The following is a 22,474-nucleotide window of genomic DNA, read 5'->3' on the forward strand; positions in this document are numbered from 1 at the left end:
AATTCCTCGAGAGTTATTTCAGAGAATCATTTTTACAGTACGATTCGTTGACAAGATAACTAATTGTTCTTCTTGTAACGAAAATTCTCGACTCAATGTATTTATTAACTGTGCCAAATGGATTTCGTATCCAGTCATAATTGTGTGTATTTAAGGAAGGAAAGTAAGTTGAAATCTTTTCTTTCAATATTGATGTTCTGTTATAACGGAAATAATTCCCTCGACATTTTTATTATGAGCGAAGGAAACATATCTACTTATTTTTTCTGATATGCGGTTTTCTGGAAAGCTAACAATTTGTCAGTGGATGTCAAAATATTTTCATTTTTCTCTTGGATACTTGTATTAACGCTATTTAAGTAATTAAAAATATCGGCTAAATATGCCATTTTAGCAACATCAAATATCATTTTTCATTCATTCTTAAGTTCTAAAATTCGGAATAGCACTTTACCACTGGATAACCATCTCATTTCAGTGTGCAAAAGCAAAGATTGGTACTTGGCTTCCATAGATATGCAATTTTTTTTTTCTTTTTTTTTTTTTTTTAAGGGTGCTTTTAAAGGTCTTGACTTGATTTAATTTACCATATTTACAACTTGGTCTAGTGCAGGTTTTAATACGCCGGTAATGTTTTTGAAAGATGTCATGTGACATCTTTCACCGGCGGAACACTTGTAACCAGTTCGCGGAACACCGGTTAAGAACCACTGGTCTAGAGCATCGGTTTCCAACCGGTGATACGCGTACCCCAGGGTGTACGTCCTGGGTCGTTCAGGAGCACACGAAACTATTTTTTAAGGGTGCTTTTAAAGGTCTTGACTTGATTTAATTTACCATATTTACAACTTGGTCTAGTGCAGGTTTTAATACGCCGGTAATGTTTTTGAAAGATGTCATGTGACATCTTTCACCGGCGGAACACTTGTAACCAGTTCGCGGAACACCGGTTAAGAACCACTGGTCTAGAGCATCGGTTTCCAACCGGTGATACGCGTACCCCAGGGTGTACGTCCTGGGTCGTTCAGGAGCACACGAAAAATAATCAGTAATGGCGGAAAAACAAGTAAACTATTTTAAATTAAGATAGGCACCGAACAAAAGTGTCAGTATTTAAAAACATCTATTTTAAAAACAAGGTGTACAATTTATGAAAAGTGGGTTTAAAAGGGGTACGCAAGTGGAAAACGGTTGGGAGCCACTGGTCTAGAGCAAGACTTCTTAACCAGAGTTCTGTGGAACCCTAGCGTTCCGTGAAATGTCGGAAGACGTTAATATATATATATTTTTTAATTAACGGGCGGATGAATGAGGCGATTTAGGGGTGTAGGCATGGATGTTGGTGATTTCTGATGTGTATATTAGTGTTAATGGTATATTAACTTTGTTGGTATATTTTCCAGAGTTCGTGTTTTAATGTTCTGTAGTTGTCTATGTGTTTTAAGTTTCTTGGTAGGTTGTTGAGTAGCGTGGGTATCGGATGTGATCTCACAAAGGAAACGGTTTAGTTGTTGACGGGTGTAGGAATGTGGAGAGTTGTTGTGAGTTGTGTTATACGATATGTGTCTCTGTTGTTTCGATAGGTGATGTTGAAGTTCCTTAGTAATATTATGTAGTGCTTCAGATTTTTAATGCTCAGGATTCTGTGCGCCATGTGCTAGTCGGATATTGGCTGTTGTGTATAAGGTTTCCAAATCACCGTTGACACAATTTTCCTATGTAATATTTCTAATTTTGTTAGGTGGCTGTCTGATGTTTTTTGCATAGACTGTTATACCGTATATGAGTAGGAATTCGCAGATACCGTGATATAGGAGTTTTTTCATGTTAGATGGAATAATGTCTTGGAAAAGAAAATAATAATAAATCTATCGTATCTGCGCATGACATATACTCCACCATATGTAGACAATCTATACCATAGTTTTGCACCGATTAGGACGAGCTTTGCACCATGAAAGCCACATCGGAGAATTGTTTGAGGAGATATTTGTCTTCTACGCAGTAGTTCTTCCTTAGAAATCGGGGATTTCGAGTCCAGTACGTAGCGTTCTGACACCAACCTCTGTAAATTGGTGCATTAAGAACTCCTGTACACTCCTATCATGGGAAGGCGATCCACTGATGCTCAACGCTTTTCAATATTCTCGCTTTACCACCCTTCTTTCAACTTTTGACCTTCTTAATTTATTTTTTTCTTTTCAGCAATATATTTCCTTGTTGCTAACGTCACCTACATATGATCGTAGATGTGATTGTGCTGCAGTCATACAAACTGACTAATGAGTAATGTTGCCACCTTAAAATATTAGAACATTTTGTTGTGCTTTGTTATTTGTCATCAGCCATATCTGGTAAGAGGAGGGGGAGAGATGTTCGCATAGTTTTGTTTGATAGCATATCGTATACTGACGGGTGTTCACACTTATAGTATTTATTTTGAATGATTTCATGTACGAGGGGAGGGAGCTGAAAAGTTCTGATAAACACCTCGAACAAAACTGACATTCAAGCAACTAATATAACCACAAGAAAGGCCATATCTTAAAACCCTTTAACCCCCATGTTTCATCAAATTGCAATGATTTGTTCTTTTTATTTTAGGATTTTCTTTTAGGATATATTAAGACATGTCAGAAGTTTTGAAGAAATTCAAACTTTCCAGCCCCACCCCTCGTAATTTAATTGAAACCGTGTATTAAATAGAGATGTTTTAAGTATATAAACAAGGAAGCATCACCTGACTTGCAATGAAGACTTCATGCTGAAATAAAAACACTTATTTAAAATTAATTTATTTTATATTAATAGTAATAGAAAATAAATTAATTTTATGTACATTTTGTACATAAAATTAACTCATGATATTTAAAAATAAGCAAATTTGATACAATTTTCACATACAAAAATTACAGCATTATTCTTAATGAAGAATAAGCAATGAAAAACCACTTTGTTTTACTGAAGGGATTTTATCAAATCCCATTCTTTATTTCCTCAACTGTTCGGATGCAACTCTTCGACTCTGAGGAAAACACCATTTTTAGGAGTCAAACCCAGATTTGAGACTCGTAGCTCGACTTTATCCTGTATAATAATAATAAAGATTGCTAATTTGTATACATTTATATTTGGTTATAGTTTTTTGCATTAAAGAATTGCATTTTTTGCATTAAACACAATACTGGAAGAGGTCTACATTACTATCCGAAATAGAAGTACCTACCTTATTGTAGAAAGATTTTGCACTTGGTTACAAAGGAAATTAACCTTGCCAATAAATTATCTTGTTTAATCCTTTATCCAAGTATAAACAAAACAAAGTTTGCGCGTGAAGATACCTCACGCGCAAACTTGGTTTTCGGACCCTTTCTGGAGTGGTTTCAAAAGTCCACCATCCAGACAGGTTTCGATCTTTATTGAGGTCTCCCCTCAAACTCCTCCCTCAAACCGAACCCCATGAACACATAATATCTATGGGCATAAAACACTAACCGGATAAGGACGACATTGGGAAACCATCTTTTTCTCTAATTATTTAGGTTGAGGAAAGAGAAGAATAAGGGGGAATAATAAAAATTAAGATTTTTTCATAATCTTTTTCATATTGTGTAAAACATAAAATACACCAAATGCATATACGGACTGAAAGGAACATAACATATATAAAGGGAATATGATGCTAATATTCAATTACATCACATGTTAATCCAATAAAAGCTGCAGTTCTTTTTGATAAATACACTTCACTTCACGTCTTGTAAACCATTTTTCGATAAACTGTTCATTTGATTATTTGTAGTTTTGGCGAATTGTGATTTTTCGATGAATTATTGGCTTTCGACGAATTGCCTTTCGATAAATTGTGTTTTCAATTAATTGCCGTTCGATGAATTGCTTTTTTGAGGAAATGTTTTCGATTAATTGATTGTACGATTAACTGTCGTTCGATGGACTGTTTGCCGATTAATTATTTTTTCGATAAATTGCTTTTCAGTAAATTGTCGTTCGATAAATTCTCTTTCGATTAACTGTTTTCAGTGAATTTTCTGGATACCAGTCTATACTATATTATATATAGACTGGTAGCTATATAGACTGGGTTTTTTATTTATTTATTTATTTTTTTTATCAAAACGACACAGCTACTTTCAAAACACTTTCAGCAATCACTGATCTCTTCATAACGCTGTAAAGGATCTCGAAGCCACTTTATTTTATTTCTTGGTAACCCAGCAAACACGTCTTTCATTGTTGAAACAGCATTGGTGTCATTAGTACTGCCGACAGGGTGTAGCATAGAGGCAGCCTGCCTCACAGCGCGGCTTAATAAGGGTGCTCGTTCAACCATATTGCGGTAGGCGCTGTCGCTACGCTAACAATTCCTGTTAGCGTAGCACGTGCGGAAAGAAGTTTTTCCAAGTTTAAACTGATTCAAAATTATTTGCGAACAGCAATGAACCAAGAAAGATTGGTTGGTCTAGCAACTATATTGATAGAGGCTGACATAGCTTATAATTTAAATTTAGAAGAGCTTAGAAACAGTTTTATTGTGCGATATCCCCGTAGAGCAAACATTTAATTAATATTATTATGTAATAGTTTTGCATTAATGTTTCTCTTGTGATATAAACAAAATAGCAATTGGAGATTTTCTTACATTTTTGTCTTATAATCCATCGGGGACGATATTTAATTGTTTGCCTCAGGGCGCGATCTAATCTGGTGATGGCCCTGGGTTTCATCACTCTAAGGATCACAGATTCAAGAATTATAGATTTCGTCTAAAAATGAAATATACGATGGATTATGGATTATAGATCACACAAAATCTGTGATCCATGGAATTGTGTAAAGCCTCATAGTAAAGATTATTAGAAATCGTGTAAAACCTCATTAAAGAAGCAGTCTCATCCTTTGGATGAAACTTCTTCTTTTATGGGGGAGAAGTAAAAGGTAGGAAGGACAAAGTGTAAGTTCAAGGATTGTTGCGAACACAACGATCAATGTGATTTTCTGCTGCTCATCATCCCTCTCCTCCTTTGTTGTTAAGGTCTCTTTACTAAGTGCAAAATGGCCACAGCAATAAGTCGATGCGCCTGCCTAGCACATTTCTTATCATACACCCAAGAATAATGATGGTTAACGAAATATTTGTTAAAGAAAGAAAGAATTTCTCCATTTTTTTTTTTTTACCGAGGCTTTTTTTACTGAAACACGGCAGCTATATAATCCTGTAATATCGTCAAGGCGTTCACATCCCTCTCTCCACCTTAAAACATTTTAAGGAATTAAAAATGATGTCCGGGCTGAAGAATACCAACACGCCGTGTTGGCATTTTTCAGCCCGGACCGTGTTCAACCGTGTTCAGTTCATACGGTCCTCAGTTCATACCGTGTTGAACACGGTATGCCGCTTTCATCATTTAGCAAATTCTATTAGTAATTTTCGTAAATTAAACGCAAATGAAATTTCACAAATTCCTCATCTGCTTGGCTACTCAGGAGAATTTAGGGAAGGGGAATGTTTATAGTTGGCAGAAACGGAATAAAAAAAAGAGTGGATGAATTATAACTTAATCAGAAATAACAATTTATGTCGATCATCGTATACATTATACCTATGCACGAGCATCTCATCTCATGCAGATCTCAAATATGCTCCAGTTTGTATTCCCGCCTACAGAGAAGCTAACTCACCGTTTGGCGAAGAGATTTAAAAGAGCGGGATCAGTTAGTGAAGAATGAAGGTCTGACCGTCGACATATCTCTCTGAATACTGTGAACTCAGTATGAGATGGCATCATAAAACATTGGATAATGTCAGATCGAATGGAATCTTTAGTATAAGCATAATGAAATCAAACTATTTCACTCACATCTTGAAAATAACATCAAAGAAAAATGGTAAGCTTTGTTTGGGATGCACCACCCAAGAAAGGCTCCCATACCACTCAGGTTCTCCACGATTACATGAAGACAAATAGAACTGTAATGAGTGTAAAGTTCTATTAAATAGATTGTTGCCTTCACACTCAGGCCTTTTACTCTTCATGCCTACCACCATGTTCCTCCTCCTGTGAGTTTTATGTGAAAAAGAAAATCGATAGATTCTTTATCTTTTTCTCGCAACAACCTGTAGCTCACATGACTATTCTTCATGTGAATGTGATATCAAAATGAAAATTTCTTCAAAAGTGATATCTATCATTTTTAAGAAATGCAATTCTTGTTTGCATTTCTTTAGTTTATAAGTACAGACATTTATTCTGTATTGAATAAAGTATTAACGACTTATTTTTTTATTCAGATTAGCAATCTATTTTTATAGATTATTATGATGATTATAGTTTTTTTTTGTTCGTAATTTCATTACAGTTTTCATTGAATATATAAATTCAATATGTTCATATGTTCAATATGTGTTCAATATTCAGTTTATTTTCCCATCTTACCTTTTCCGTTTCTTCGCAAGGAATTAAGCGATATTTTTGAAGCACCTTTGCTATTGCCAACTTAGCTTCCATTTGTGCAAACCTTATTCCAAGACAATTCCTTGGTCCATATCCAAATGGCTGAAATGTCAAAGGATTTAATTTTGACTTGCGTTCTGAAGAGAATCTGAAAAAGAAAAAGCATTACTATTACTGTATTCAACATAACGCAAATATTCTATTTCAAAATATTAGGCATAATGCATTTTCCCGATCCCTTTGAATATTTTGTAAATATTGTTACCTGTCTGGATCAAACGTTTCGGGGTCCTCCCAAAATTCTGGATCATGATGCATCTGATATACAGGCACTTGAACTGCTATTCCTTTTTTGATTCGTATGTTGCCATATTGGATATTTTCTGCTGTTTCTCTGTTCACAAAACTATAAACGATATTAAAATCAGATTGAGCAGTTACTTCATAATTAACAAACGTGGAAAGTATCTGAACTAAAACTATAACACAAATATACTTCCCGTGTAATGCATTATATATATATATATATATATGTTAAAGATACCAAGCAATTTTATAATTTGGTTTTAATCCTTTTTCCCAAGTAAGCAAACAGACAAATAAGTCAAGTTTGCGCCTGAACATAGTTCAGGCGTGAGGCAACTTGTGGTAAAGGTGGAGTAAGTTCTGATCACCTTCCTTAGTATCTCCCCTTATGTATGATGCTTTGCACTTCACCTAATGCAAAGCACATCCCCTTACGGAGATGTATGATGCTATGCATTAAAGGAAAGTGATCAGATCTTACTCCACCTTTACCACGAGTTGCCTCAGACCTGAACTATATTCAGGAGCAAACTTGACTTACTTGTCTGTTTGCTTACTTGGGAAAAAAGGATTAAAACCAAGTTATAAAGTTGCTTAGTATCTTTAACGTATAGTACACCCAAGGTAAAAAACTTTCTACATCTTTCTCTCATCCTGAGATTTTTATTTAATAAGGTCAAAGCACCTTGTGGCAACTTGTTTAAGTAAAATTGATAAGCTCTGCATTACTTCAACCTTGGCATCTTTGGGTCTGGCTCCCACTGACGAGATCTCAACAAAGGTCGAAACCGTTGCCATTTATCACCCGCTTGGGTGATAAATGGCAATGCTGTAGCCATGAAGTTTTAACTGAGGCTCGGCTGTTGCTCTCACCCAGGGCCTGAGTGGTGGTGTAATGAATGTCAATGCTGTAGCCTCTGAAGTTAACTGAGGCACAGCCGTTGCTGTTACCCCTTAGATGAGCAAATGAGCGGCTCTGCGCGGTGGTGGGGGAGCCTACCACGGTGTAGAGCCAACCGGTTCTCAGAGTTATTCTCAGTGGCAGGGTGAGTCTGTTATTGAGGGGAACAACGAGTTTCTGAATTTTCGATCCTGCGAGTCGCTCATTATTGGGTGATCTCATGAGTTTTTGGAGAGGTTACCCCGCACTTAAACAGGAAAACCGGTTCGGGTCTGGCTTGAAGAGGCTCTGTTTGGGGGGGGGGGGGTAGGTGTTTGCCTGTCTCTGAGTGGGGCCACCGCTTAGATTAGGGTGAGCCTGCCACTTTGTAGAGCCAATGCTGAGAAGTTCTCGGTGACGGGGTGAGCCGGTCACTGAGTGGAACAATGCTGAGTTGGCCGATCTTTCGGGATCGTCTTATTTTTAGAGCCCGCCCGCTTCACCTATACAAAGGTCGAAACCTGATGGGTAGTGGCCCTTTCCTTTAATGCATAGCATCATACGTATATCTCCGTAAGGGGATGTGCTTTGCATTAGGGTAGATACTAAGGAAAGTGATCAGATCTTACTCCACCTTTACCATGCGTTGCTTAGACCTGAACTATATTCAGGAGCAAACTTGACTTACTTGTCTGTTTGCTTACTTGGGAAAAAGGATTAAAACCAAGTTTATAAAATTGCTTGGTATCTTTAACGTATAGTTCACCGAAGGTAAAAAACTTTCTATATATATATATCTACTCTATAATATAAAATGATAAGCCTTTTTTGTAACGTTTTCGTGTCACGTTTTTTGTCAAGTTAGTTCAAATGTTTTGAAACTCAGCGGCTAGCCTGAGTGTCGAGTCTTCAAAATTCGAGTCATCAGAATTGAAGGAGAACCAGCCTACCAGTCCAGAACTCGGAGGGGAGAGGCGCCAGGAGGACGGAATCCCCACCCTTCGAGTTTTCAAAATTCGAGTCATCAGAATTCAAGGGAAACCGGCCTACCAGTCCGGAACTCGGGGAATGGGCGCCTGGGGGGAAGAACACCCTTTCGCGTCATCAGAATTCAAGGAGAACCGGCCTACCAGTCCGGAACTTGGGGGGTTGGGCGCCGTAGGCGCCAGGAGGACGGAACCCCCCCCCCCTTCGAGTTTTCAAAATTCGAGTCATCAGAATTCAAGGAGAACCAACGTACCAGTCCGGAACTCGGGGGGGGGGGGGGGAGAGCCAGGTGGCGAAAGCCCCTTTCGAGTTTTCAAAATTCGTGTCATCAGAATTCAAGGAGAACCGGCTTACCAGTCGGGAGGGGGGCGTCGGGGGGAGGAACCCCCCTTTCGATCATCAGAATTAAGGAAAACCGGCCTACCATTCCGGAACTCGGGAGGATTGGGCTCCGTAGGCGTCAGGGAGGGCAGATCCCCCATAGTATATATAATTCTGAAGGAGATATGTCTGTTTTGTAGTGTGAAGGACCCCATTTTTAAGAGGAAAAGTCCCATTCTTCCCGTGTGAGACGTCAGATCCATAAAACGACCTTCGATTGAAAAGTATTTGTAATGTTTTTCGCATCTTAGGTGAGAATCGAATCCAGGTCTCCACCATGTTAATTTTTATCAAATATTTCATTTTCTGTTTGTTTTTTATATTTATATTTTATTAACAAAGAGTTTAAGTGCGCTGAATCTTCAGTGATAATTATATTTATATATACATAAATATTTATTAAAAAAGCAACTTCAAATGGTCTTATAAATTTGCAATACATATCAATGATATTGTTTCATTGATATCAAATATGAACCTTAATATTTCATAAATTACAAGATTGCATGTTTACTAAGATATGCTGTTGTTCTATATTTCCTGGTAATTTTTCTTTTTCATTTTTACCCTTTAAGTTATAACTTCAGTCTCATGATTTCCACATGGATGCAGAAGGGAGAGAACAAAAGGGACAGTACTTTATAGAGAATATTTTAACGTTGTCGTTTTGGTCGTTCTAAAGCGGCTTTAACATATTAGTTTGATGTTGTGGTCTTTAATGTGATATCACTGATAAGTATTAACTACTTGCCAGTGATTCCACTGACAAGTAATTAATACTTGTTACCGAAATAATTAAACGAAGACTAGTTCGTGTCCTTATGAAATACAGTAAACTCAATAGAAATGACTAGTCCTTGAATGCCACCCAAAATACTGGATGATTCTCGGGAAGATTATCTAAAGTCAAAAATTAAATGTTGAATCTGAATTTAATAATCTGTGAAGAACTTACAAGTAGATAGGTGGATATATTCTTAGAGATTCTGATAAAACTTGATCCAAGTATCTCATCTTCTGAACAGCCTCGTAATTGAGCTCTTTCTGTAAAAAAAAAAAACTATTTCAGCGCAAACAAGATTTTTGTTGCAGTTTACATTCCGATAATACCATTAAAAATCATAACAATGTACATGGAGTTTAACTGTTTAAAAATGCATTTTGTTTTAATTAAAACTGAAGAAAGTGCCAAAAGTAAGGTGGCAGAAGATTTTCGTCGTCCTGTGTGAGATGACTGCCTTGCTTATTGCAGACCTGAGATGACATGAAACACGTTGTCTGGTACATGGTTTCTGATTTATATAACCCTTAATTAATGTTGATTTTCATCAAATGCTGGATCATATTTGAAAATGTTACTACTTCTGAAACTGTATTTATGAATTTAGTAAAGGAGATTGAGCATGACATGACATAACTCCAGGTATTCGAGAGAGAGAGGAAAAACACGGGAAAAAAATGAATCTCGTGTCGTGAGCATCAGTCCTATTGGTTCTGGGATTTTACCAGTGCTTAGGGAAAAGGGTTGGCGTGTACCGGAGCCGGTTCATTCAAACGTCACCTGTTGGCAGTAGACACGGAGAACATTTAAAACTCCATTCGAAAAGGATAATGAATTTGGAACGCACTGGAAAGATAAAACAGATTTCACTAAAACCATAGCCTTTTTCTTTTAAGTAATTTCGTTTGTTCTTATCGTCTTTTATATTATCTCAGTATCTTACTTAGCTGTAAGTTTTCATGGTACTCTGTATTTCATTGCGGCCAGTTAAATTCTTATTATTTTCATATTATCTTACAAAAAAGGGAATTAAAATGCAAGTGAAACAGAATTATATTTATAGTTATCATGCACAAATGAGCATTGCAATGTTTAAGCAAAACCAAGCGACTTCTGATTCTTGAATACAACTTTAATAGTTTCTTGCTTGTTTTGATATCCTGTACATTTGAAATCTATCGTTAGCTATTTTAAATTGCCGGAAATAGCCCCAAGAACAAAAAAAAAAAAAAAAAAAAAGTATAACGGTTGCTCCGCTGCAACAAGTACGAGCCGCCATTCTCGCATTTTATTTTACTAGTGCCCACTGCACATAGCACGATTTCATGCTGAGATCTTCTTCAGAGACAGGTAGGAACCATACTTATAGTTCTAAACGACAAAATGCTTATATTCGTGCACTATTTTAAATGGATAACATTTCAGACGCCATGAGCAATCGTGACTGAGTAGTTACCTCCATTATTTTATTTTATTTTACACTTTGGTGTGTCAAACTGGGGAAGAATACATTCCTTCCTTTGTTCCTGTTTTAAGCTTGCGATTAGACCCACACCTGGAAATTAATCCTTATTTCCAGAGTTGCCTATATCTGTATAATGCATGTGTCCGAATGACCTGTTTTTTTCGGATAAAAAAATCCGTGTTTTCGAGAGAAAAAAATCCTGCCACCTTCGCATAAGACGAGCTAACTCATCTTCCTTTGAAAAAGGTCGTGTCCTAGACGAGATTCAACCTAAGCCTTTTTAAATAAAGGGCATCGTCGAAATGGACCGAACTCAGGCACCGCGGATATATCACATTTCAATATAATAATCGTACTTATTTATTCCAGTATGAGATCTAATACCAATACAACAAGATTAAGAACTTTATATCCCATCACAAATAACTATTATACCTCTCTAGCTTTATTCATCTTAACAGTACATCAAATTACAGTACATTCGATGAAACTAACCATTCTTCTTCTTCTTTGAGTGGCATCTCCTACCTGAGGTCGGGACCACCTTGGCAAATTTTGAGCGATTCTCAGCATTTTTTTTCTGAGCAGTCTCTCAGAGTTCATGCCAGTCCACTGTCTGATGTCTGCCAGCAAGATTTTCTTCATCTTCCTTGTCCTTTTCTTCCATTTATCTTCCTTTTAGAACCAATTGAGGTATCTTATATTTTTCATTACGAAGTAGGTGACCAAGATATGCAGTTTCCCTTCTTTTTGTGGTATCTAAAAGTGTCACGTGATTTCCCCATTTCTTCCAGTACTTCCTGATTGGACATTTTTGCTGTCCATGGGATTTTTAACATTCATCTGTATAACCACATCTCAAAGGCCTCAAGTCTTTTTATTGATGTTGTCTTCAAGGTCAGGTTTCTGCACCGTACAGCAGTACAGACCATACATAGCATTTAACCATGCGTACTCTAAGCTCTAAATTTTAACTGCTGTTACATAGTGTTGATTTCATCAAGAGAAAATGTTTTCTTGCCATTTCAATTCTAACTTTTATTTCCAATTCTGAATTACAATCTTCATTTAGCCAGCATCCGAGATATTTAAACTTTGCCTTCTTCTTCTTCATGTAGCTTCCTCAGTGAGAGGGAGCAGCACCATGTCTTTCCAGTTCTCTCTATTGGTGGCTTTCCTTTTTGTTTCTGCATAGCCATGTGATCCTCTCCATGATCTTATATCTTCAAGCATTGTCCTTCGTTTTTTGTCTCTCTTTATCCTTTTCACATAATCTTTCCTTCTAATACTGTTAGTATCCTTTCTCCTGCTGAACCTTTCAGTACATATCCTGCAATCTCATCTTTCTCTGGATCATTTCCAGTAATAAAGATCTCTGTGTTCTCATTCTCTGTAGGACATCTGTATTTGTCACATGTTCTGTCCATGGGATTTTCAGAGCTCTCCTATAGCACCACATTTCAAATGCCATTATTTGTTGCCTTACTCTCTTCTTGAATATCGAAGTCTCATTTCCATATGCGAAAATTGGCCACACTAATGTCCTTATTATTACTTTCTTTGTCTCGATACTCACAGAACTTCTGAGTAGATTTTTATTTTTCCAGAATGCATCTTTAGCTATGGCTGTTCTTATTTTTATTTCTCTATCTTGCTTTCCATCTGCAGTAAAGTAGGTGCCTAAATATTTGTATTCTGTTGTATGTTCAATTTTCATATTGTTTATGAATATTTCCGGCTCGGATTTTCTTTCTTTTGAGATTTTCATAAATTTTTGTCTTTTTTTGCATTAATATCTAATCCAAATTCTTTACCTTCTTCAATTAGTAGCTGCAGTAATTTGATTAATTTGTTTTTGTTTTCTGCTATTAAAATGGTATCATCAGCATATCTAAGATTGCTGTATTTTATACCATTGATACTAATTCCTGATTTTTTGTTTTTCAATCTTTTTCATCACTGTCTCACTATAGATATTAAATAGATTTGGTGCAAGGATACAAAGTTGTCTAACTCCTCTTTTTATTTTCACTTCAGAAGTCTCAGAGTTAAACAGCAGCATTTTTGGTGTAAATCATTTTTATAATCTTAAGTACATGATCTTCTATGTCTAATTTATCTAATATATTGAACATTTTATTATGTTTTACCCAGTCAAAAGCCTTCTGAAAGTCTATGAAGCATATGTAAATGATCCTATTTCTTTCAAGTGATCTTTCTATTCGTATTTTTACTTCCAGGATAGCATTAATGGTTCCCATTCCTCTGTGAAGCCTTTCTGTTGTTCACTCAATTCACTGCTTATGGCTCTTTCAATTTGTTTGTTAACGATGGTTAAATTAATTTTAGATGCGTGGGATATTAGGCTTACAGTTCTGTAATCCTCACAATTTTGTGCATTATGTTTCTTTGGAATTGGTATGCAGATAGATGTAAAGATTTTAGTTAATTGTATTGTTTTATAGATGTCCTGAATGGATTCTACTAAATAGTTGTTATTATTGCCAGTCAAAGCTTTCAGCAGCTCAGCCTGAATATTATCACACCCAGGGGATTTATTATTAGGAAGATTCTTTATTACATGTTCTACCTCCTTTCTTGTGGGTAGAGTGGTATCTGTTGTTACGTTTAACTTAAGTTGTCGTGAATCATCTAACATGTTACCATTATCACCATCATCATCATATAGATCTGATAAGTACGTACTTCACCCATCTTCCATGTATCTTTTCCTTATCAATGAGTATTTTGTGCATTATGTTTCTTTGGAATTGGTATGCAGATAGATGTAAAGATTTCAGTTAATTGTATTGTTTTATAGATGTCCTGAATGGATTCTACTAAATACTTGTTATTATTGCCAGTCAAAGCTTTCAGCAGCTCAGCCTGAATATTATCACACCCATGGGATTTATTATTAGGAAGATTCTTTATTACATGTTCTACCTCCTTTCTTGTGGGTAGAGTAGTATCTGTTGTTACGTTTAACTTAAGTTGTCGTGAATCATCTAACATGTTACCATTATCACCATCATCATCATATAGATCTGATAAGTACGTACCTCACCCATCTTCCATGTATCTTTTCCTTATCAATGAGTATGTTTCCATCTTTGTCCTTGATGTTATTAGACTGTGTACGTTTTGTTTTTCCATTAAGTTCTTTCACTTTCAGGAATTCTTCTCTGGTTTTGTTCTTATTTTGTAATTATCAGTGCATTGCCTATTTATCCAGTTTTCTTTCAATCTTTTACATAACTGTTTGATTATTTTATCCAAAGTTTTATATCTTAACCTTTCTTCTTCATTTTCTCCTCTTTTCCATGTTCTTCTTACATCAGTAAGGTTGATTACCTCTTGAGTTATCATTGGTTTTAAACTTTGCCACTCTTTCTATTTGTTTTTCATTTAAAGAAAGTGCCGAATTAAGAATTGGTTTCTTGCTTATGACCATGAATTTAGTCTTGGTGATATTTATTTTTAATTTCATTTTTTCACTCTCTTCATTCACTAGTTCCAGAAAATTTTGAAGATCCTGAATATTGTCAGCCAGGAGATCATCATCATATCGGATCACATCACATCATACCAGGAGTGTCATCAGCATATCGGATGTGACTGATGATTTGACCATTTACATTAATCCCTTCCTTTCTACCTTTCAAGACTTTTTGAAATATGGCTTCTGAGTATATGTTAAAAAGAAGAGGTGACAGCACATATCCTTGCCTTACTCCTTCTTTGATGTTAATAGAGTCTGTAATAATGTCATCAACTTGAACAGATGCCTTTTGTTTCCAATATAAGTTTTCAGTGATCCTGATGTCTTTACTATCTAATCCAAATCTTTTTAATAGTGCAGTCATTTTAGCATGTTGGACTTTGTCAAATGCTTTCTCGAAGTCGATGAAGCAAATGAATAGTTCCTTCTTTTGGTCAATATATTTTTGGAATAAGATCGGAGAACAGAAAAGAGCCTCTCTTGTTCCCAAACCGTTTCTAAAGGCGAATTGTGCATCATTGGTGGTGTCTTCACATTTTCTGTATATTCTTTTTTGAATTATTTTCAGAAACATTTTGAGAACGTGACTTATTAGGCTGATCATTCTATAGTCATTACAAGTTTTCTCATTTGCTTTTTTAGGTAGCATGATAAAGGTCGACTGTAACCAGTCTTGAGGGATTATGCCTGTATCGTAGATCTTATTAAATAGCTGTACTAATATATTAATGTTGTCAACTTCTAATAACTTTATTATTTCTACTGGTATTCTATGAACTAAACATTAATACATTCCATGAAACTAAACATTCTTACTGATTTAATTTATGAAATTACCTGATTTTCCAATACATCCATGACTTCTGAGCGAATTTTTTCCTGAACATTGGGATGGTTTATCAAGAAGTGCGTAGTAAAGGCAAGAGCTGTGCTGGTCGTCTCATACCTGAAAGATAAAAATATTTTGAAAATGTGAAAGTAAGAAACAAAACCTATGATTTAACTTAATACCTTTCAAACACTTTAGATAATAACAATAATAATATGCCAACAATAAATACCGTACTTGCGCCATTAAAAATCAAATCAATATATATATATATATATATATATATATATATATATATATATATATATATATATATATATATATATATATATATATATATTAACTACCGATTATTTATGACCTCATCGATTTCCGTTATCTTTCTTGTTTGTATATTTAAACTGATACTACAGCTATTCATTCACCTTCTTTGTACTTGTAGAACCACGAAGTCTCTTGTGCATTATTTTGTCTTTCTTATCTTCTTCAGAGACCATTTTGGCTAACACTTGAGTTGGGAGATGATTAATCTCGGAAACCAGTATATACTTTAATAGGTGATAAAATTTGGGAACATTATTTAAATTTGAATTAACTGGAGCTTTTAAAAATAAACAAACCTCAAAATAAATCGCAAACACTTACCCAGCTAAAAACACCAGAAATGCATTTCCAATTATTTCCTCGTCAGTCATAGAACGATTAGTCTCATCCTTTGCTGCTATTGTTGCTAAACAGAAAAAGAGGATAGAAATTAAGAAAATAACCAAACCAAGATTTCATTGCTACAACCGGCAATGTTTTTGTCTCGATTTTGTTTGTAAAAATCATCCCCCCTCAGTTGTCATAACTGGAGAAGCGAAGTACTGAGTCTATATAAGGAATGCATTCACTGCCTGATGTACGAAAAACTTAGTTCATTTTTAATGGTTAGGAAAATTAAACGTTTCTTCGTATCTACAGTGCCATTGGAATGCCCTCAATCTCGGCGTAGGTGATGAGTGGAAACCGATTTCAAAAAGTATAGGCCTAAAAGCCCCTTACTCCATTTGGCAAATGAAAAGGCATTCGAATATTTTATTCTAAATGTATAGTGCTATCATAGTATCCTCTACACCCGTTAAATATACATGGAAATGATGATGATAATAACAATAACACAACGTGAACGGAAGAGGGATGGATTGTTGAACACCAGATCGAACTCCACGTTCATCGAATAACTTTTTTCTTTTGTTTCTTATGGCACATATTAAAGAATAACGTATTGATAGACGGAATGAGAAAGACTAATGAACAAACTGCGAACGAGGGTGGAATCTTTTTAACATAATAGCATACTTTTTTAACATGCTGAATATTTACAGAGACAAGAGGGAGGATATATTGGGCCTGAAATAAAACAACATATACCAGAACTTTTGCTTGTATTTGTGCAGTACGTTACAATTATATATCTGCGGTTCTTCTATTCAGACTCGAATGTGATGTGCTCGGTCATTTTTGTGAAAATCATCCAGCTTGTATGTTTTTTTTTTTTTTTTTTTGTTATGCGAAACATTATATATAGAGTTTATTTGAGAAAAAAGAGTAGTGCAATACGAGAAACAAAATACAACACAGCAATGCAGAAAAAAAAATCGAATCACCAGATACAAATGTAACACGTCTAACAATAAAACAAAGTTCTTTGTGTTATTCTCATTTGAAACGCAAGGGATATGATAACACTCCAAGCTTCAAAGTAGTACTGTATAACTGGAATTCAATAGCAGCATTTCTCGTAAGATCTCTTTACAGTGCTAGTGAAGGCGCTGGTGAAGCTCTGAATTAGTAATCGTTTCTTCAACATAACTCTTAAATTGTGAAAAGTTATTTTCCGTTTGGGATGATGACTGTTATATATTTGGGGCAGGGGGGCTATGCATCCAGAATATTACTTTAAATTATTTCTACATGTTAACGGTACAGGAAACAAGCTGATACTTTTCATAGCATTGATTAATGTTCTGTTTGCCTGTCTAATAATTTAAAGATAGTCAGCCGGAAGTAACTGTAGGCTTGACAGTTTTGCAACATTAAATATTACTTCGAAGTTTTTTACTTATTTATTTTTTCGCACAGAAGATAGGTCGTGCAGATTTATTTTGCAGTCACCTCCATATTGGAGGTGACTGCAAAATAAATCTGCACGACCGCATATTGCAATATTTGAGAGACTGGAGTAATAAATGTTAATTTCCTTGATTCAGTTTGTTTCAAATAATAAAATTTCTACAAGATATATCTTATCCTTTTTGTTAAAATACTTGTGTGAGTAACTATTCAAAGAACTGTTTAAAAACACAACTAAATATTTGTATTTAGTAGTCTCTCTCTTTGAATCACTTGTAACAAGTACCTCTTATGCCACTTTCGTGTAACTTTTGTACAAAGAGTAAGCAGCCTGCTGAGTCAAATGGCACCTTAATATCTCGAATACGTTACTTTTTTTCCCTTGTTAATAATGTCTGTGTAGATTTTGTCATATTAAGAATTAATTTCTCAGTGTTGCTGTTTTTCCGAAACAAAGAAGTAGCAGTTGTAAAAAAGTGTTGTCTCATAAACATTTATTTTTCTATTCTTCGGTATTTTCTCAATTATCTTCGCAAAACTGATATCGGCCTATAGACTATTTGGTTCCTCCTTAAAAATGGTGAACAGCAGTTAATTTAAGATATCATAAAATAATTCCGTTCTAAAGGTGTATTCAATAGTTTTGTCCGAAGCTGAAGACGGTACTTACCAAAATTCTTTACCATTTTACTGTTATTAAACCATCAACTCCTGGGCTTTTATTATTATTATCTAAGTATTGTATTGCATATTTTAACTCTTTTCATTAGCATTTTCAAGTAAAATGGATGCGAAGCTCTATTTACATTAATTGTGGAGCTTAATTAATTTACTGCTTGTTTTTTTACGCGTTTGAAGGTGTCAATAAAAAATCATGCTCTTACTAATTTCATTACTTTAATAAAGTTAGGGTATATGCTATACTCCCCCCTTCTCCACAATTAAGTACCCATAAATTAGCATTCATTTCTTGTTATTCCCACAGCTGGCTAATTTTCTGTGTAAAACTTGTGTTGGACCTCTTTTATATTCTGTTTTACTTACATTAGTAGTATTATTAGTAATAGTAGTGCTGTAGTTTGTGATATACGAGAGAAAGTCAGTAAATTACAAATGGTTATAAAAAAATAAAACGTGAAATTCGAACGCCGTAAAAACATTTATTTCTCTACGTAATCCCTTTCAAAGTTTATACACTTGTCTCCTGCTTCCACACCTCCAGCATAGAATTCTTTTGTCTGCTGTTTCGGCCAATAATGCACCTCATTTTCAACCTCCTGATCGTCAGAAAATTTCTGAACTCAGTTGTAAACTGCTGCACGTGAGAAACGCTTCTCCTATAATCTCTTTATGAATGTCCTTTGAAGGAAGTCCTTTTACCCATACGAAACGTACCACAGCAGGATGTTCGAAGTTGTACACTCGCCACTTTAAACTGCTGAAAACAGCTAGGGAATATGCACATCTACTACATATCATCCTACTAGTCTCTGCTGCTACCTAGTGATGCATACTGGAAACTATTCAATTCCAGTTCATTTTTTTTTTCTGCTTTTGTTTATAACTTACTAACTCTTCCACATACTATGTGTGTTTTGGTATAGTTTTTCATTCAGACAATTAATTCATTTATAATCCAAATTTGATTATTTTTCTTCTCTTTTTATATTACTCTGATTTGCTTCATATATTTCCCCCTTATAATATGCACATGTCACATCCTTTATTATAAATTTGGTTGTAGCTGCCATTTAATTTCTATTAATAATAATCATTCATTATATTTATAATACGTACACTCATATAAATTCGTACTCTTAACAAAAACCAAATCGGTTTAACTTTTGATACAAAAAAGGTTATACACTTTTATTACAAATAAGTACCCTTCTAAAATTATGTAATGCGTAAAATTTGATTCGTACCATTTGTTAAGACTTCTTTCTTTTCCAATTGTTCGGATTCTTGGCCTGCGGTCAGTTGTTCTCCTTTTACATTTTGCAAGTCTTTTTCAGACACTTTTGAGTCAATCATCAACTGCAGTAAATCCGTACGTCCATTACTCTAAAATTCAAGAGTCATTACTTTTATATGAAATAATGGAAAATAAAAGTATCTAATTAGAAAATATCGCATACCTTAAGTAACTTGAAATAACTAATAAATATCATTCATTAAGTAATTATACTTCTTAATTATTATGTAAATGATATATTGAGTTTTCTGCTCCGAAAATATTTTAAATTATCCAAATTTATAAATAAAGGGAACGCTAAAGATGGCGTATCTTGTGTATGAAATCCGTATGTGACATTACATCTAGATATCACATCTTCATTTCGTCTCTCATATTGCGTTATATAAGGCTATCCCCTCCACTTAAAGCACATGTTCGTGGTAGAAGGAGGCCTCCCAGTGATGGTATTGGGCCTTTTCACTCCTTCCTCTTTTTCTTTGCTTTTCTTTCCGTTTCCTTTCCTCTAATTCTTCCGAGTCTTTTTACTATACTTTCTTCCACTTGGATCGAATTCCCCTGTCGCCATGTTTGCTGTTCTATGGCACCCGGAAAGAGGGTTCTGGTGGTATTGCACTACTTTGTCCTCTGCTTCGGCAATACGAGCGGTCCCAGATGGCCCGGATAGGATCAGTAGGCTAGTGGGCTTGCCTGGAAGAGTCATTAAGCGTCTCACCTCATGATCCAGAGTCGATACACAAGGCTTGCTGTGGTGCTGGTATAGCGTCCGGAGTTGCCTTGAAGTTCCACTCCTGAGCACATTCATTGCTTGCCGGTCAGTTGGCGTCCATGTATGGCTCTGTGGTTGGCTGGTTGCTCTTATGTCAAACAAAAAACTATGTCAAGCATGCATTCTGCATCCTCAAATGGTTTGGGTGGGATCTTCCAGGGTCCCAACTAAGTGCTGATGTAGATATATTATTTGATAGCCAAAGTAAGAAACAAAACTTATGATACTAGTATAAATGTACCATTTTTTCTATTATCCATTCAACAGGTGAATAGCTGATAAGGAAAATGGCATCCTTTATTATTCCGAAGAGTTTAGACAGACTGACAGGATCTCTTGTTTTGACAGGAAACATCATGTCAGCAATATTCTGAAAAACTGCTGAGGGCAACATGAATGGGTAGAATACCAATCATAGTAACATAGTAAGTTGTAGATAAGTGAAATCAGAATGGGATTTCCTTGATGTTCCTGATGAGCAGATGTGTTCAGAGCTTAAAGATCAGGGAGCGACAGGTGTGAGACGCATCCTAATACATAGGGATGTCACCTGGTTCCAGCCAGGAACACCATCCTTATTTTTGATACACCTAAGCCATCTCTACTCTCCTGTTAGAATGTACATCTCTGATCCACTAAGATGCTTTATATGTCAGATATATGGACATACCCAAATTGTCTGTTGTGGCTCTACGACCTGTGCTCGAAATGGTAGTAAAAATATGATATTAAATGCTCTTCAATGAATACTAAATGTCTAATCTCTCAGGGATATCATTCAGCTTACTACCGTTCATGTCAGAAGTGGAAGATGAAAAAGAAATACAAAAGAACAAAATATATCATCACAGGATGCCAAAAAGAAGTAAACCATGAGATCCTCTTATGCTGGAAAGTGGCAGTTAAGAAAATGCATCAGCATTGCAAACTGATATATATCTGTTCCACACACACACACACACACCTGATGATGTACTGCTGCATATTTTTCCAGAAGTATGGACACTGGCTGTCTATAATATAAACTTGACATGGCTAAGCCCTCAACTTCCCGGAAGTCGGACAAGTCCAACATTAACACAATAAGAAAATTTGTGTAATGGAATTGAGCATAAAATGTATACTTCCTAATGTTTTCAGATACAGATGTTTGCAGCGGTGCGAACCAAAATTCACCCATTCATTTAATGTTTTTCGCGTTTTGGCGTACATTTCACAATTCCATCGCTAGATGTCTTCCAGTTAGAGCAGTGGAGACGATGTTAGTGTAGATGAAACACCGTGCATTCATGAAATTTTAATTGCAGAAAATATTAAAACAAATTATCACCGAGAAACAAAAGTTCTTCATGAGGACAAGTGTGGAGACATCCGGAATACTTCAGGATGTTATAACATGTCCTTGACATCAAAAATTAACGCGATAACACAAGGAAAAAGTGAATAATATATTTAATAGACATCTATTTCAACTGAAAATGACAAGTCATCATCAGTGGCATCAAGCAGTTTGAATACAAAGTAAATCACGAACAATGTATAATTTAAAATAGCAACATCCGGGTGATATTTGTTATACACAGAATAGGGCAAAGAAGTAACTGAGGAAACAGGGTATTATTAATTAAAAATATTAATGATGTGTGATTATAATAAGACTCTCCGATATCGTTGATAGTGTAAAGCAATTTTTCCCATTCAGGTTCGGACAAAGGCTTCACTGTTTTCTTTAACGAACGTTCGAATTTATGGCGGCAACGATGGAGTAAGCGTGTTTCAGACTATACGATGTGTTAATCGGTATAAATTCCATGTTGTGCCAGGCGAGATTTCTCAGATTTCCTATTAACGACACAACACTGGTTTTCTTGCAATCTTTTCTTCACAGACAAATTTCCAATTTGTCGGAAGTAAGAAAAGTGACAGTCGCACAGAACTTGATACACTCCGAAGCCTTACTTCACTGTCCGAACCTGAATCGACATGACGACCTCTCACTATCGAAGATATG

General features: G+C 35.5%; 1 protein-coding gene across 1 annotated transcript in view; it reads right to left on the minus strand.

The window, feature by feature from the left end:
* Positions 1-2,883: 2,883 nt before the first annotated feature.
* Positions 2,884-22,474, minus strand: part of LOC150107147 (cytochrome P450 3A5-like) — a 51,503-nt gene continuing 31,912 nt past the window's right edge. The window contains exons 8-14 of the mRNA XM_090391029.1: positions 19,645-19,783; positions 16,250-16,334; positions 15,613-15,721; positions 9,983-10,071; positions 6,739-6,879; positions 6,456-6,621; positions 2,884-3,087 (exon numbers count right to left, since the gene is read on the minus strand). Coding sequence (XP_090247155.1) covers positions 2,998-3,087; positions 6,456-6,621; positions 6,739-6,879; positions 9,983-10,071; positions 15,613-15,721; positions 16,250-16,334; positions 19,645-19,783 — 819 coding nt within the window. The 3' untranslated portion in view covers positions 2,884-2,997. The remainder of the gene's footprint in view (positions 3,088-6,455; positions 6,622-6,738; positions 6,880-9,982; positions 10,072-15,612; positions 15,722-16,249; positions 16,335-19,644; positions 19,784-22,474) is intronic.

This window comes from Typopeltis vanoorti, chromosome 4 (assembly GCF_054136105.1).
Source record: "Typopeltis vanoorti isolate ZY-2024b chromosome 4, IOZ_Tvanoo_1.0, whole genome shotgun sequence".
Lineage (NCBI taxonomy): Eukaryota > Metazoa > Arthropoda > Arachnida > Uropygi > Thelyphonidae > Typopeltis > Typopeltis vanoorti.